The sequence below is a fragment of the Lepidochelys kempii genome, chromosome 1 (assembly GCF_965140265.1).
Source record: "Lepidochelys kempii isolate rLepKem1 chromosome 1, rLepKem1.hap2, whole genome shotgun sequence".
Lineage (NCBI taxonomy): Eukaryota > Metazoa > Chordata > Testudines > Cheloniidae > Lepidochelys > Lepidochelys kempii.
The window spans coordinates 51219474-51234253 of record NC_133256.1 but is presented as its reverse complement, the minus strand read 5'-3'; the positions used below and the strand labels follow the sequence as shown (position 1 = coordinate 51234253).

Sequence of the window (14780 nt, the reverse complement as noted above, 5' to 3'; positions counted from 1 at the left end):
TTGATGGGAAGAAACATTTTGTTTGTATAATTTTGCCTGAAGAGGGTGCCTCGTGTTGTGGTACCAACTGTTTCTTCTTAAAATTACGCTGAGCTAGTGAACATTGTAAAAATAATTAACTTTCATTTGTTTCTCCAATATAAGCACTAAGTGTGCACTTTTACCTCAAATATTACTGGTAAAATGGCACCACCTTATTCCACAGATCCAAGTCTTGCTGTATCCGCTCGCTATCCGCTCGCTTAAGTGACACAAGTTTTGTCCCTCCTCTTAGTCCTGCAGAGCCAATACAAATAAGGGAATGAGTTGGATTTGCTGCAGAGTTATTTGTTAACTAAGGCCTGGCCTAAACTTAACTGTCGGCTAGGAGAGGTTTTAAAAAAAAAAAACACCTAAACAAACCACTTCCCTAACCGACATAGCTATACCAGGGGAAGGGGTTGGGGGAAACAAAAACGAAGCTTACAAGAAGTGGAAGATTGGACAAATGACCAGGGAATAGTATAAAAATATTGCTCAGGATGCAGGAGTGAAATCAGGAAGGCCAAATCACACCTCGAGTTGCAGCTAGCAAGAGATGTTAAGAGTAACAAGAAGGGTTTCTTCATGTTTATTAGCAACAAGAAGAAAGCCAAGGAAAGTGTGGGCCCCTTACTGAATGAGGGAGGCAACCTAGTGACAGAGGATGTAGGAAAAGCTAATGTACTCAATGCTTTTTGTGCCTCTGTCTTCACGAACAAGGTCAGCTCTCAGACTACTGCACTGGACAGCACAGCATGGGGAGGAGGCGATCAGCCCTCTGTGAAGAAAGAAGTGGTTCGGGACTATTTAGAAAAACTGGATGAGCACAAGTCCATGGGGCTGGATGCGCTGCATCCGAGAGTGCTAAAGGAGTTGACGGATGTGATTGCAGAGCCATTGGCCATTATCTTTGAAAACTCATGGCAATCTGGGGAAGTCCCGGATGACTGGAAAAAGGCTAATGTAGTGCCCATCTTTTAAAAAGGGAAGAAGGAGGATCCTGGGAACTACAGGCCAGTCAGCCTCACCTCAGTCCCTGGAAAAATCATGGAGCAGATCCTCAAGGAATCAATTCTGAAGCACTTAGAGGAGAGGAAAGTGATCAGGAACAGTCAGTATGGATTCACCAGGGGCAAGTCATGCCTGACTAATCTAATTGCCTTCTATGACTAGATAACTGGCTCTGTGGATGAGGGGAAAGCGGTGGACGTGTTGTTCCTTGACTTTAGCAAAGCTTTTGACACGGTCTCCCATGGTATTCTTGCCAGCAAGTTAAAGAAGTATGGGCTGGATGAATGGACTATAAGGTGGATAGAAAGTTGGCTAGATTGTCGGGCTCAACGGCTAGTGATCAATGACTAGTCTAGTTGGCAGCCGGTATCGAGTGGAGTGCCCCAAGGGTCGGTCCTCGGGCCGGTTTTGTTCAATATCTTCATAAATGATCTGGAGGATGGTGTGGATTGCACCCTCAGCAAGTTTGCAGATGACACTAAACTGGGAGGAGAGGTAGATACGCTGGAGGGTAGGGATAGGATACAGAGGGCCCTAGACAAATTAGAGGATTGGGCCAAAAGAAATCTGATGAGGTTCAACAAGGACAAGTGCAGAGTCCTGCACTTAGGACGGAAGAACCCCATGCACCGTTACAGACTAGGGACCGAATGGCTCGGCAGCAGTTCTGCAGAAAAGGACGTAGGGGTGGCAGTGAACGAGAAGCTGGATATGAGTCATTGGTGTGCCCTTGTTGCCAAGAAGGCCAATGGGATTTTGGGATGTATAAGTAGGGGCATTGCCAGCAGATCGAGGGACGTGATCGTTCCCCTCTATTCAACATTGTTGAGGCCTCATCTGGAGTACTGTGTCCAGTTTTGGGCCCCACACTACAAGAAGGATGTGGAAAAATTGGAAAACATCCAGTGGAGGGCAACAAAAATTATTAGGGGACTGGAACACATGACTTATGAGGAGAGGCTGAGGGAACTGGGATTGTTTAGTCTGTGGAAAAGAAGAATGAAGGGGGATTTGATAGCTGCTTTCAACTACCTGAAGGGAGGTTCCAAAGAGGATGGATCTAGACTGTTCTCAGTGGTAGCTGATGACAGAACAAGGAGTAATGGTCTCAAGTTGCAGTGGGGGAGGTTTACGTTGGATATTAGGGAAAACTTTTTTCACTAGGAAGATGGTGAAGCACTGGAATACGTTACCTAGGGAGGTGGTGGAATCTCCTTCCTTAGATATTTTTAAGGTCAGGCTTGACAAAGCCCTGGCTGGGATGATTTAGTTGGGGATTGGTCCTGCACTGAGCAGGGGGTTGGACTAGATGACCTCCTGAGGTCCCTTCCAACCCTGATATTCTATGATTCTATGAAGCAACCTTGTGTAGTTGCAGGCATACCAACAAAAATTTGCCAGTGTATCTTTTCATTTGGGGAACTCTTGCTAGTATAATCTATATCTCCACTAAATGGGTTTGCCACTATAACTATACCGGCACGCCCTTGCCAATCTAGATAAGGCCTACGTTCCAGATAGTCTCACATGTATAACAAAGGGCCTAACTTTGTCCTGGAAAACACTTGTTGCTGTTGATGATGCACGAGCAGGAAAAAGCTGGGCTGGAGTTTCAGAGCCCAGGGTGAGTTTGCAGGGCCGGCAGGATAAACATACTGGAAGTTGAGCACAATTGATTTGGAAATTGATACAGATGGCTTGTGCATGCTATGACAGGATCCCCGGGGTACAGCCTAGGACTGTGGGACCGCTGTGCCCCTTGAACTCTCTCCAGCCTTGCTAGTGATCAGCAGTAAACCCCTCCAGGAGCTGTGATCACTCGGCACAACAGCATGTGGAGCCCCACACCCAGCTATATTGCATGAATGCTCCCAGAGCCACTCATGAATCACACAGAGACAGGCATCAGAGCAAATTCCCCCCAGCTCCCAGTACTGTACCCCAGGAATATACCGTCTTGTACTGCTCAAGATGAGTAGTGCAAATTTATTAATTGGTTCACCACTTCATCAGTGGAAAGTGGATATTCACCAGCCTTTGTAAACCAGAGCAAATTTGCCACACACCTCATACAAACTCACTGGTAAAGATAAACACTTAAGCAAATGTGTTGACTATAAAAGATAGATTTTAAGTGATAGGCAAAAAGTCAGTTGCCAAAAGAAAAAAAATAAGTTTGCAATGTAAACTCTCAACCCTATTAGACTTGGCAGCAAGTATATTAAGCAGTTTTTCTCACCCCACTGGATATTGCAGTCCTTAATATACAGATTTGTCCCTTAAATCTGGGTCAGTCTCCTCTGTTTGAATCTTCAGTCTTCTTCTCAGTGTCTTTGTTGTTTGCAGCATAGGTGGGGGCAGGAGAAAAGGCCCCCCGTGTAGTCACTGTGTCTGTTTTATAACCTCAGTCCCATGTGCTTGGGGACCACAAGTCCAGGCGTGTCTGGGGGCATTGCTGAGTCTCCAGGCAAGGTTGAGCAATTCCCCTGCTGTGGCCTCATGTAGGTGAATCATTGAATTGTAGCTCCTTTGCTGGACAATGGCTGTTGATGGTTTGATTGATACCCTGCCCCGGGTGTTGGTTACATTCCTTTCTCTTGCCTTTGGTGAGCTAATATCTGGCTGATTCCCCAATTTACAGCATTATTTTCGTGACAGCTATAGAACACAATTCTCATAACTTCATATGCATTAATGATATACATATATGGATAGAGAAAAGACTTTCAGCAGGTCATAACCTTTTCCCTGATACCTTACAAGGCATGCTTCATATGTAAGATCACAGTCATATACAAATGAGGAATATGGGGGTTACAGGGCGCTGCCCCAAGGTACAGAATATCACACAAGCGGTTTCGAATTGTGTTCTAACATGTGTTAACTAAAACAATCTTAAATTGCAGCATAGGTAAAGGAACAAATTCCTAGGGTTAAATACGACCAGGAACAAATGTTTACTCCTTTGTCTATGCTACAATTTAAGATCGTGCTCATTAACCTGTGTTAGAACACAATTAAAAATAAGTGCACTACTGGATCTTCCTAAAGCAGTCCTGGCTCTCATAAAACTCCAAGATTATGAACCTGAATCGCAAATGGCAGGTGCACTCCCTTAATCTGGGTGCAGATATCGCACTTGCCAACTAATAAGGTTACAACCTCCAAATCCACTAGTGTCACTTTGCTCTTGTCCAGATTAAGCCTCAGCTAGTTCACCCTTGTTCATATTGTGATCATAAAGACAGTAGATTCCAGTGCACCATCTGGTCTGACGAGATGTAGAACTAGTTATCATCATGTTACTGAATACGTTGCAATCTGTTTCCTCACTAACTCTGATAGTGGATGTGCATACACCTTGAAATGTACCCCAGTAGTATCCCACCCATGAGTCCTTTTCCTTTAGGCATTCAACGTGGGAGGAGGAAGTGGTTCAAGGTTAGGACATGTTCATCATCACATGCCGTCGGGGGGAGGGAGCACCTTCTTGCCAGGGATGTTCGTCCTTTACTTTCCTGGTCACTAAAATTTGCTCACAATTCTTTTTTAATGTCACTTCAGCAGGATAGTGATGTCCTGGCATTGCATTAATCAATTTCTATAAGGTGGTAAAACTTACAATAGTGCTTAGCTGATGATTGAACTCTGTTCATTAGTTCCCTAGGCTGAGCAGCATTTTTAGACCAGTTAGTGCAGTGTAATACATAGGACAATTAAATGATCTGTCCCTGTTAAGATTTCTAGTCAATTACTACATGTAATGGGTATTATGGAATTATAACATATTAGAGCAGTGGTCACCAACCCGTCGAACGCCTGGTCAATCCTGGAGACTCTCCCAGTCGATCGGGATCTCCAGCCACGGTGGCACAGCAGGGCTGCCTGCCGTGGCCAGCATGCCCCTCCCGGAAATGGCCAGCAAACCCCTGAGGCCCCGTGGGGTGGGGGGGAGGCAAGGGTCTGCGTGCGCTGCCCCTGCCTGCAAGCACACCCCCGCAGCTCCCATTGGCTGGGAATGGAGAGCTGTGGCCAATGGGAGCTGTGGGGGCAGTGCCTGCAGAGGGGGGCAGCACATGGAACCATGTGCCTCCCCCAGGGGCCGCAGAAGCCCGTTGTCCCCTTCTGGGAGCGGTGTGGCCACATGGTGCACTACAGGCTGGCAGGGTGGCCCGGCTCATGATGGGGAGGATGTGCTGATGTGCCTGAGTGGGGCTGGGACAGGCAGGGAGCCTGCCTTAGCCCCGCTGCGCCGCCGACTGGGAGCCGCCTGAGGTAAGTGTCCCCCTCCCGGAGCCAGCACCCCATTACCCCCTCCTGCACCCCAACCCCTGCCTCAGCCCAGTGAAAGTGAGTGAGGGTGCAGGAGAGCAAGCGACATGGGAGGGAGGGGGGATGGAGTGAGCGGGGCAGGGGCAGATCCTGCCCTTAAATTCAAAAAGTGATCTTGGGCGTAAAAAGGTTGGAGACCACTGTATTAGAGCTAAAAGCTTGTTTGCAGCTATTCAGAGGTGAATATAACAAATGAATATATCTTTGCTTACAAATCTAAAATGTCAGCCAGAAATGACAAGTAATACAAACCTAGAATTTCAATAGAACAAACTGGAGTAATTAGGCAGGGTTAATAAACAGTGTTCAGTTCTCAATTGTTCGTAGGTTGTTGGGTTTTTTTTAAACAATTTTTAAACAGCAACATCGCTTGGAACAGATTCAGCACATTCAGACAAATTCATTTACTTCGATAACTGCTTTTGTGGCAGCTAATGGGCCCTATTCCCACTCTGAAGTCATCTTGATTTGAGATTATTGCAAACCTCTGGTTCCCTAGCTAACTTAACTTGGCTGCCTTCTGCACCTATTGCGTTTTTCTATTGTTGTACAGGGTAATGTTAATAGTTCTGCTTTTTGAATATATATGTGCAATATGGCTGAGTTACAGTTGCCATGGAAACCATTAGTTTGAATTTCCTATTTTAGTGATGTAGTGAGGAGGCCAATGTGTAATCACTTGTGTTTGACTGTGGCGGTATCTGACTGTATGGGGGTGTCTCTCTGGATTCCTGCACTAGCACCTATTTTGAGATATATTCTTGCTGCTTCACTAATTGTAATGTATTATTTTTAATTATGTTAAAGTCCTGTACGGTTTTGTCTGAAAGGAGGGTGGTTTGGAGTGGAATGGGGGAAGCAGCATTTCTAACTCATCTGACAATCTGCAGAGGCTTGTGTCTCTTTTGCATGCTACTGACCACCTTTCTACAATAGCCTCTGTCAAAATACCATGAAGATTACAGGAAAGATTCAGAGTTTGCAGTCCAGGGGAGTGGAAACTGCAGCTGCTTTAAGACATCTTTGCACCCTCTTGATCCTGGTCTGTTAAGGGGTCTGGAGAGTCCCTCAGCATAATTTAGACAATTCCTCTAAATTACAGCAGCCTCCCTAGGCTGTCCTATGGGTTAACTTGCAATGCTTCCTGGAATTTTCAGTGTTGTCTGATGCAGCTTCTCCCACCTTCAGAAAACCACCTGCACAGGGACACATAAGGGATCATGGGAGGACAGCTTTATGGCTGCATTCCTCAATTCTTGCACTGGGGAATCCTCCCCATGACAAATATGAGACTTATGGGCCCCTTTACACTTCTCTGGCCAGCACTTTTATGTAACATAAAGTGTCTAGAGCAGAGGGAAGGATCTTGCCCTAGATGGGGGGAGGGGGCAGAAGCAAGATAGGTATTTAACAATTTTATTTAAAAGCAAGAGTTTCTTTTAAATCTTAAACTCTTTAATTTCCCCCAGTCAAACTCTTGTTTTCAAAGGGGCTGGAGTAAAAAGGCAGTCAGCAGCAGTGGGGAGTGATTTAAATGACTGATTTGCATTGCTTAACTTTTTAAAATCTAGCTGAGGCTTTGTAAAACTAATTTCAAAATTTGCTATGGCAAATTCAAATTAAAATGTATCACAAACTACATTCTAAATGATTGTTTATTTTCTTTGAATGTCAGTGCTGTAAGGGTTTAAAAATTATTTACATTTTACAAATGCTATTGGCAAAATATAAAATACAAAGTTAAAGCTCTGCTCCTTCTAACACTTAAGCTGGTATGTAACTGTCTACCTGAATGATCAAATTGACTTCAGTGGGACTGCTGGTGCTTAAAGTTAAGCATGTGCATAAGTGTTTGCAGCATCGCAGATAAAATTTATTTTTATTACACACTTCCTAGGGGGACAAAATCTTTGTCTCATCAAAATAAAATTGCTTCAGTGTTAGCAATGAAAGTTATTTAGACTTTAACAATGAGTGACAGGGTTGGTGAGATTAGATTTTTATTGGTAAATGTTGATAAATGTCATTTCCACAGTACACACACAAACTGCAAAAAAAAATTTCCATCAATAATGATCTAAATTTACAAATAGGCCAAGTAAGAAAAATGCTGCTTGAGAAATTAGAGTTTGATTTGAGAATATTTACTTTGTATATTTTGACATGATGTTGACAATTTGTGTTTTAACAGTTAGAGCTTTAACTTTTTGAATTGCTGCATCTACTGTAATTAAATAATTGTCTGACCCCTCTCCCGTAATTTCCCATGACTGAAAATTTAGATAAATGAAAATCGAAAAAAATGCTTAAAAATAAACATTGATATTCTCCATTGAAATTATCAAAAAATAAAAATTGAATTCTGTCACATCTAGTTATTGTGAACTCTTCAGGCACAGAGGCCAAAATTGTCAAGCCGTATTTTGAGGACCTAATGGTAGTATTTTCAAAAGTACCTATGTGACTTGGGAGCACAAATCCCATTGACTTCAAACTAAAAACCCTGATGGAGGAGTACAGCCTGATTATGTAAAGTATTTCAGCTTTCTTGACTTGTGGAAGTTCAATATATACAGGAAAGTGGTGTTGGTTGCAATTATAGCTGGCACTGTTTGCTTATCAATCTTGTATTTGTGTATGTGATATTCTTCCAGTAGGTATGTTAGAGACTCTGGACTTTTCTTCTTCAGCACAGATGAGCATTTTAAGTGTGGAAAAAAAAAACACTATGTAAAATCTGGAATTCTACTAATAATTAGGAAACCAATTAAGGAACCAGGTACAGAACACCCACTTCAGCAATTTAAGGCTATAAAATAGGAAGAAAGTAAAGAATTAACAACATGAAAACAAGTTTTTGAAATCGTGATTATTTTTTTTAAATCTATCCTGGTCACTAGCAGCTAACACCTCTCATTAGTTTAATATATTGGATGTTATATGAGAGTTAAAAGAGGTATGCACCCTTTAGCTAAAGCTGCCTTATGGCCACTAAGTTCCTGAAGTTTTCAACAGGTACCCTCTTCCTCCCCCGCCCCCAAGAAAACCTTTTAAACTTGAAAATTGTCTTTACTTAAACTTTTAACCTCCCCCAACCTTTAACAACAGAAATGGTTCAATGCCTTCTTATAGAAATATAGTAATGTATATGTTGTCTTTTAAATCAAAGCAAGAGGGTACTTCAAATAGGACTATAATGGATATCCTGGTTGGACAGTTGAAGGCACAAATTGTCTTATGTAACTATATCTTTTTATTAGTTAGACAATGCAGTTGCTGAAAAGGAAGTGCTAATGTTTTATGTCACTCTAAAAATCAATAACAATTGACTTAGAGCATAAGTGTTCGCATTCTTTAACAAACGTTTGGCATTTAAAATTAGTCGTTGCCTAGAAATAGTTAAGAAACAGGGAATTTGTGAGTGACCTATATGAAAGTCTGAAATAAAATTATCTTAATTCAGATAAGACACTTAATATTCCTGAACTGTTTCAAAAAAGACCTCTGTTACTCATGGCTGTCTAAGAACAAATGTTTAAGTGTAAAGAGAAACCTAATGACAGGTGAACAAGAAGTCAGAATATTTGGGGTTCAGTACTTAGTATATGAAACTAAATATAGAGAAATACTGACTTACTAGAGATTTAAATTTATCTCTAGTCACCCTTGCAATGCACAAGTTATATGTAGATAGCTATTTACTGAAAATCATGTCCTTTATGTCTAATAGCAATCATCCATGTATCCCATTGACCTCAGTGAGAGCTGTGGATGCTCAGCTGTTATGAAAACCAGGCCTGAAGAATGCTGAGCATATGAGGAATTTTAGCTGTACAAGTGGGGTGAAGAAATGAGTGAATCTTCATGCTTAAGTGTAGGTCTTATGGTGTTTGTTAGTGCCAGACATAGTGCAATGAGAAACTGTGTGAACTTGGCCAGTGCACCTACTCCTGACCTCTGCTACCCCAACTGTTCTAGTAGTGGATCTCTTCTGAGCAGAGCCTGCCAGTAAAAATGATAGACTTGAGGAGTGAAAAGGCTCTATAATGGTTTCTTATATGCACTCCCAGCTGTTCCTCAGCTCCCATCATTTCTCTGCTTCCTCACTTCCCTTCTGCATTGTTTTTTGACTCAAAGAAAACAAGGAGAGAGTTTCACATCAGCATACAGCAGCATCAAGAAAGGGAGGAGGAGCTTCAGGTGCAGTTGAAACCCGAGAAAACACTAGAGTAGTAGGTTGGTGCTGCAAGGAAGCTCTACAAAGATCTAAATCTTGACTGTGACCAAATGAAAAGTGTGAGTGCTGATACGAGCACTTCATCCTTTCTTTTAATGTATGTGTTGTGCAATGAGGTATTGTAATTTGTACCCTGGCTAGTTTCTGTCATTCAGCTATATAATGGATTGATCTTTCATGTGAATCTGACCTTCAGAGTATCAGTATAAACTTGATAACTCCACACTAAGTGCCTTAAATTACACCAGAACAGAGATTTAATTAACACTGCGGTGGTCTTTTTTCTGAAAATAAATACAAATGAATTTACTATTTCCTGTTCTATTTCAGGGCATTTGATGTGGAACTTCTTTACATAGCTCAGCTCTTGAAAATACCAATAGCAGAGGTTGCTGTCAACTGGACTGAAATTGATGGTGAGTAAATTGCTTACCCACCTCCCATCCCCGTGAGTGTCAGTCCAGAAAGCAATACCTTTGTATCATCCTCTAGTGACACACTTTTTTCCAAGCTTGAGGACCTGTTGCATTGACCCTTCTCCTCATACAGCCATCCAGTTGTAAAAGACCGGAAGGCAGTAAGGCTGGCCAGCTTCCCCTGATGGCTCCACTTCCAATACTTCCTTTCTCCGGCCCTTTCTTGTGATGGCTCCAAAACTCTCACCTCTCCCATGTACAGGCTCCCCTAGGTCACCCTCTTTGCTTCAGGTTTCTCACAGTGCCTTTTGCTTTCCAGCTTGTAGGGAACTCTGCTATAAGATACAGAGAGAGCATATTCTACCTAGCATGATGTCTAGCCCTATTGAAGAAGGGTTAGTTAAATTGTTTGTAAAAAGAAAAGGAGTACTTGTGGCACCTTAGAGACTAACCAATTTATTTGAGCATAAGCTTTCGTGAGCTACAGCTCACTTCATCGGATGCATACTGTGGAAAATACAGAAGATGTTCTTATAAATACAAACCATGAAAAAATGGGTGTTTACCACTACAAAATGTTTTCTCTCCCCCCACCCCACTCTCCTGCTGGTAATAGCTTATCTAAAGTGATCACTCTCCTTACAATGTGTATGATAATCAAGGTGGGCCATTTCCAGCACAAATCCAGGGTTTAACAAGAATGTCTGAGGAAAGGGGGGGAGCAGGGGGCGGGCTAGGAAAAAACAAGGGGAAATAGGTTACCTTGCATAATGACTTAGCCACTCCCAGTCTCTATTCAAGCCTAAGTTAATTGTATCCAATTTGCAAATGAATTCCAATTCAACAGTCTCTCGCTGGAGTCTGGTTTTGAAGTTTTTCTGTTGTAATATCGCAACTTTCATGTCTGTAATCGTGTGACCAGAGAGATTGAAGTGTTCTCTGACTGGTTTATGAATGTTATAATTCTTGGCATCTGATTTGTGTCCATTTATTCTTTTACGTAGAGACTGTCCAGTCTGACCAATGTACATGGCAGAGGGGCATTGCTGGCACATGATGGCATAGATCACATTGGTAGATGTGCAGGTGAACGAGCCTCTGATAGTGTGGCTGATGTTATTAGGCCCTGTGATGGTGTCCCCTGAATAGATATGTGGGCACAGTTGGCAACGGGCTTTGTTGCAAGGATAGGTTCCTGGGTTAGTGGTTCTGTTGTGTGGTATGTGGTTGCTGGTGAGTATTCGCTTCAGGTTGGGGGGCTGTCTGTAGGCAAGGACTGGCCTGTCTCCCAAGATTTGTGAGAGTGTTGGGTCATCCTTCAGGATAGGTTGTAGGGTTTGTGCTAGTGCTTTTAAGATTGTGTCTTGAGTGATTTTACGAAAGAAAAACAAACACATGCTTTCTTCCAATTACCTTTGCTCAGGTTCTAAGTCTAGTTGCCTGAACAAAGTGTGATTTATTGTGTAGCAGTAAATTTGTGTACATATGCCACTGTTGCATATGTTGAGCCACCATCTATTTCTGACCTAGAATGTCCCACTCTCAGTATAATTTCAAATATAATTTAAATTATAAAGCATTAACTTTTCAAATGGAAATGTTTATTAAAGTCAAGGGCTAAATCATGGTGCTGAATAAGCTAACAATGCAGATGTTCTCTGGTTAAATCTATCTTACTGATGTTAACTTTATTGAAGGTGAACACTTGTTTAAACATTGTCCCTCTGATTTTTTTGTATCTTTTATTAACCATAGGTTCAAAACTGGTTCCCTTTTGGAGCTGGCTGCAGATGGGCAGGGATCTTCTTTTTATACGACTGAGATATTTGACTGGTGCCTGGCGTCTCGAAACAAGCAAATCTAATTAGGTTATTTACATTCTCCAAATGCATTATTACACATAATGGAGCATGAGAACTATTTCAAGTGAACTAAAATGTTGAAGAAATCTGAGGTCACTCTTCATTGCTGCTGTTATGTACTGCATTTTTGCAATGTACGTATATTTTATAAAATTGCCGATAGTCAAATGTTCCTATAATCTGAAAGAAAAAGCATCTTTAAACAACATATGTTTTGATCCCAGCATCTGTTTTTTCTTTTCTTCTGTAGCAGCTTTAAAGGTTCTTGCATAAATTCACTCAGATTAAATAAACAAATCTGCTTTTGTCTCACTGTGCAGTTGAAATTCCCGTTAATGCACATTAAAAGGAGCCCATATCCCATGAAGTGCAATATTGTGGATGACCAAAGCCCTTTTTGATTCTGTGTATTTGAACACACATATATGTTGTGATTTGGAATTGGTAATAGTGGTATTAAATTACTTCTATGGATTTAGGCTATTATTTTAAATCTTTAAATGGTATGGCTGATATTAATGGATTTTACTGTGTTATACAACGAATGCGCTATTTTCCTGAGAACTTGTTCAGTAATCTCATAAAATTCCAATTGTAATCTGTCTTGACCTGCAATTTAAAACACTTAAGTCTGAGATCTTACTTCATATTCACTCCCCATGGACTATAACATTTCCAAAAGAAAGCACATTTAATTTTAAAATGCTTTCTTTTACAATTAGATACAATCTGGCCATTCAGGTGAATATTATATGTACTAGACTGGGAGCCTCAAGAACTGTTGTACAGAGGCCAGAGAGAAAGTAGTTTGATACTAACAGACTGACACCTTGGAGTTGCTGGGGGTCGTGTGCGTTAAGGATGTTTGGTTTTTAGCTGTGAAGGTCATGAGCTTTCAGCTTTAAGGGCTGGGCTTTTTACTGATAAAGTATCTCAACCTATCATGGAGCATAACTTTAAAATGGCAAATGTCAAAAAGACTCATTTGTGATTGCCAAACAAGTAAACCAGTTTCTTGAACCTACCATAAAGGGTAATATGTTTCACACTTTGTTAAGAAGTTGTTCCCATGAGCTTGTTTAAAGCAAAGAAAATGGAGTGTACAACCAGTTGTACTTTCAGATATGTTAAGTTGGAATCTGTCTTTTCTCCTTTTACAAGTTGTTATACACTTCTAGGGTTTGGTTACCTCAGTTTTCTGGAGGATGAAGTAGTACTGAAATAAAATCTCAATGAACATGTTCAGTTTTTGTTTTATAGTCTTCACTTCCTTTGGTGTTCTGGTCCATATAGATCTGTCACTTCTGCTGAATGAGTTATGTGACTGGTTGCTGCATTAACCAGAATAAAGTGATAACTGCTCACTTGTGGTAAGTGTTCTATGCACTACTGATGTGATAGGCAGGGCTGGTAATATCACCTGTTAAGGTTGTTTGATGTTTCCCATTATAAGATCATGTTTTCAGAAGCTTATAACTTTCTCAAACTAACCATTTGGGCTGCAGTTTTCCATGCAAGGTGTCTGCCTCAGTCTGATTTTGAAAACTTCAACTGAATATTTTTGGCAGCTTCTTAGAAAGAGGCTAGGGGAATTCAGGTGTTGGGTTTTTCTTTAAACCAAGGAAACTACACACAAAATACCTGCATTAAAAGAATCCTTCCAGATTAAATATCACAGGATTTGTCGGTAAAAACCATTATATTAGATTATGGAAATTACTATGCATTTGAGCAACACTGATCATAAATCTGTGTATAACAAAATTAAAATGAGAGGCTTAAATAATCAGATCTCATCATGAAGCTGGCAAAAAACAAACTTCAAAATTATTTGTTTCACAGCTTTCAGAATTGACCTACTTTCATTTCTCCAAAATTTTCTGCAGAACTTTAATCAATATCTTCAGGTTTTGAATCATTATCCAAATGTTTCTTTTACTGAAAATAGTTTTCAGTAATGAAGATTTCAGTAAACAAAAAACATCAGTGATTTTGAAAACGTTGGACAAAAATTGATAAATGTGGCAGAAAGTTTTGCAAAAGAGAATTTTTAATAAAAAGCTGTCAACTTTATCAAAAGTTTTTTTCACTGGCCCTTTTCTGTAGAAAAATGACCTTTCAAAAAGAAAACAATAAATTCTTTGTTAAATTTTGACAAGCCCTAAAATTCATCTAATTCTTTTACTCAGGATTCTTCCAGTGTTATTGGATAATATGAAGCAATGGTGGAGCAGAGACTCCATCATTAAGAATGTGTATAGATATACATTGTAATGCAACTTCACAATAAACTCTTTTCCCTGACATTTTCCATATGTTGTCTTTTAGCACACTCCCCTTAAATATAATCTGACAAGACATTTGGAACATGACTGCTGCAGGAAAAAAGCCTGAGTAGTAATTCTGTTCTGTTAATAAAATATTCTCAATTTTTTTAATAGCTTGACCTGGAAATTACAAATTTGGTCTGAAAAAAGTTAATATGCAGCATTTTTGGAACAGTTGGAGAGTTAATTTTGAAACTGTTCACTACAGTTGGTCTGTCTTGAGGGTGCCACACATTTTCTGAAGTCCACAAAGCTCCTGGTGGAGTCTGAAGTCTACATGCTCTCCTGCAGAGAGGAGATAGGGATTTAATTGCTAAACCGTTCCAAATGTGGCTCAGCAGAGGCAAGAGACTCCAAGAACGCCTATTACAAGTGAGTAACTGCCTTTTTATTGTGTTTGACAATAAAATGACATAATTCTGATACTTCCTGGGAGTTTGTTTATTCCAGTAAAGAACAGTGATTCACTTTGATCTTTTTTGATAGATAACCTTTTCTGCAGATACACAGTACATCACAGGCCAAATCCATCACTGGTATAACTCCTGAATTTAGCTCTATATTCTCAGTCCAT

At 40.7% G+C, this 14780-nt stretch overlaps 1 protein-coding gene across 6 annotated transcripts in view; it reads left to right on the top strand.

The window, feature by feature from the left end:
• The window catches only part of ALG5 (ALG5 dolichyl-phosphate beta-glucosyltransferase), a 47526-nt gene extending 34402 nt beyond the window's left edge, over positions 1-13124 (top strand). For all 6 annotated transcript variants that reach the window (XM_073342339.1, XM_073342348.1, XM_073342330.1 and 3 more), the window contains 2 exons: positions 9932-10017; positions 11773-13124. In XM_073342339.1, coding sequence (XP_073198440.1) covers positions 9932-10017; positions 11773-11885 — 199 coding nt within the window. In that variant the 3' untranslated portion in view covers positions 11886-13124. The remainder of the gene's footprint in view (positions 1-9931; positions 10018-11772) is intronic.
• Positions 13125-14780: the final 1656 nt, after the last annotated feature.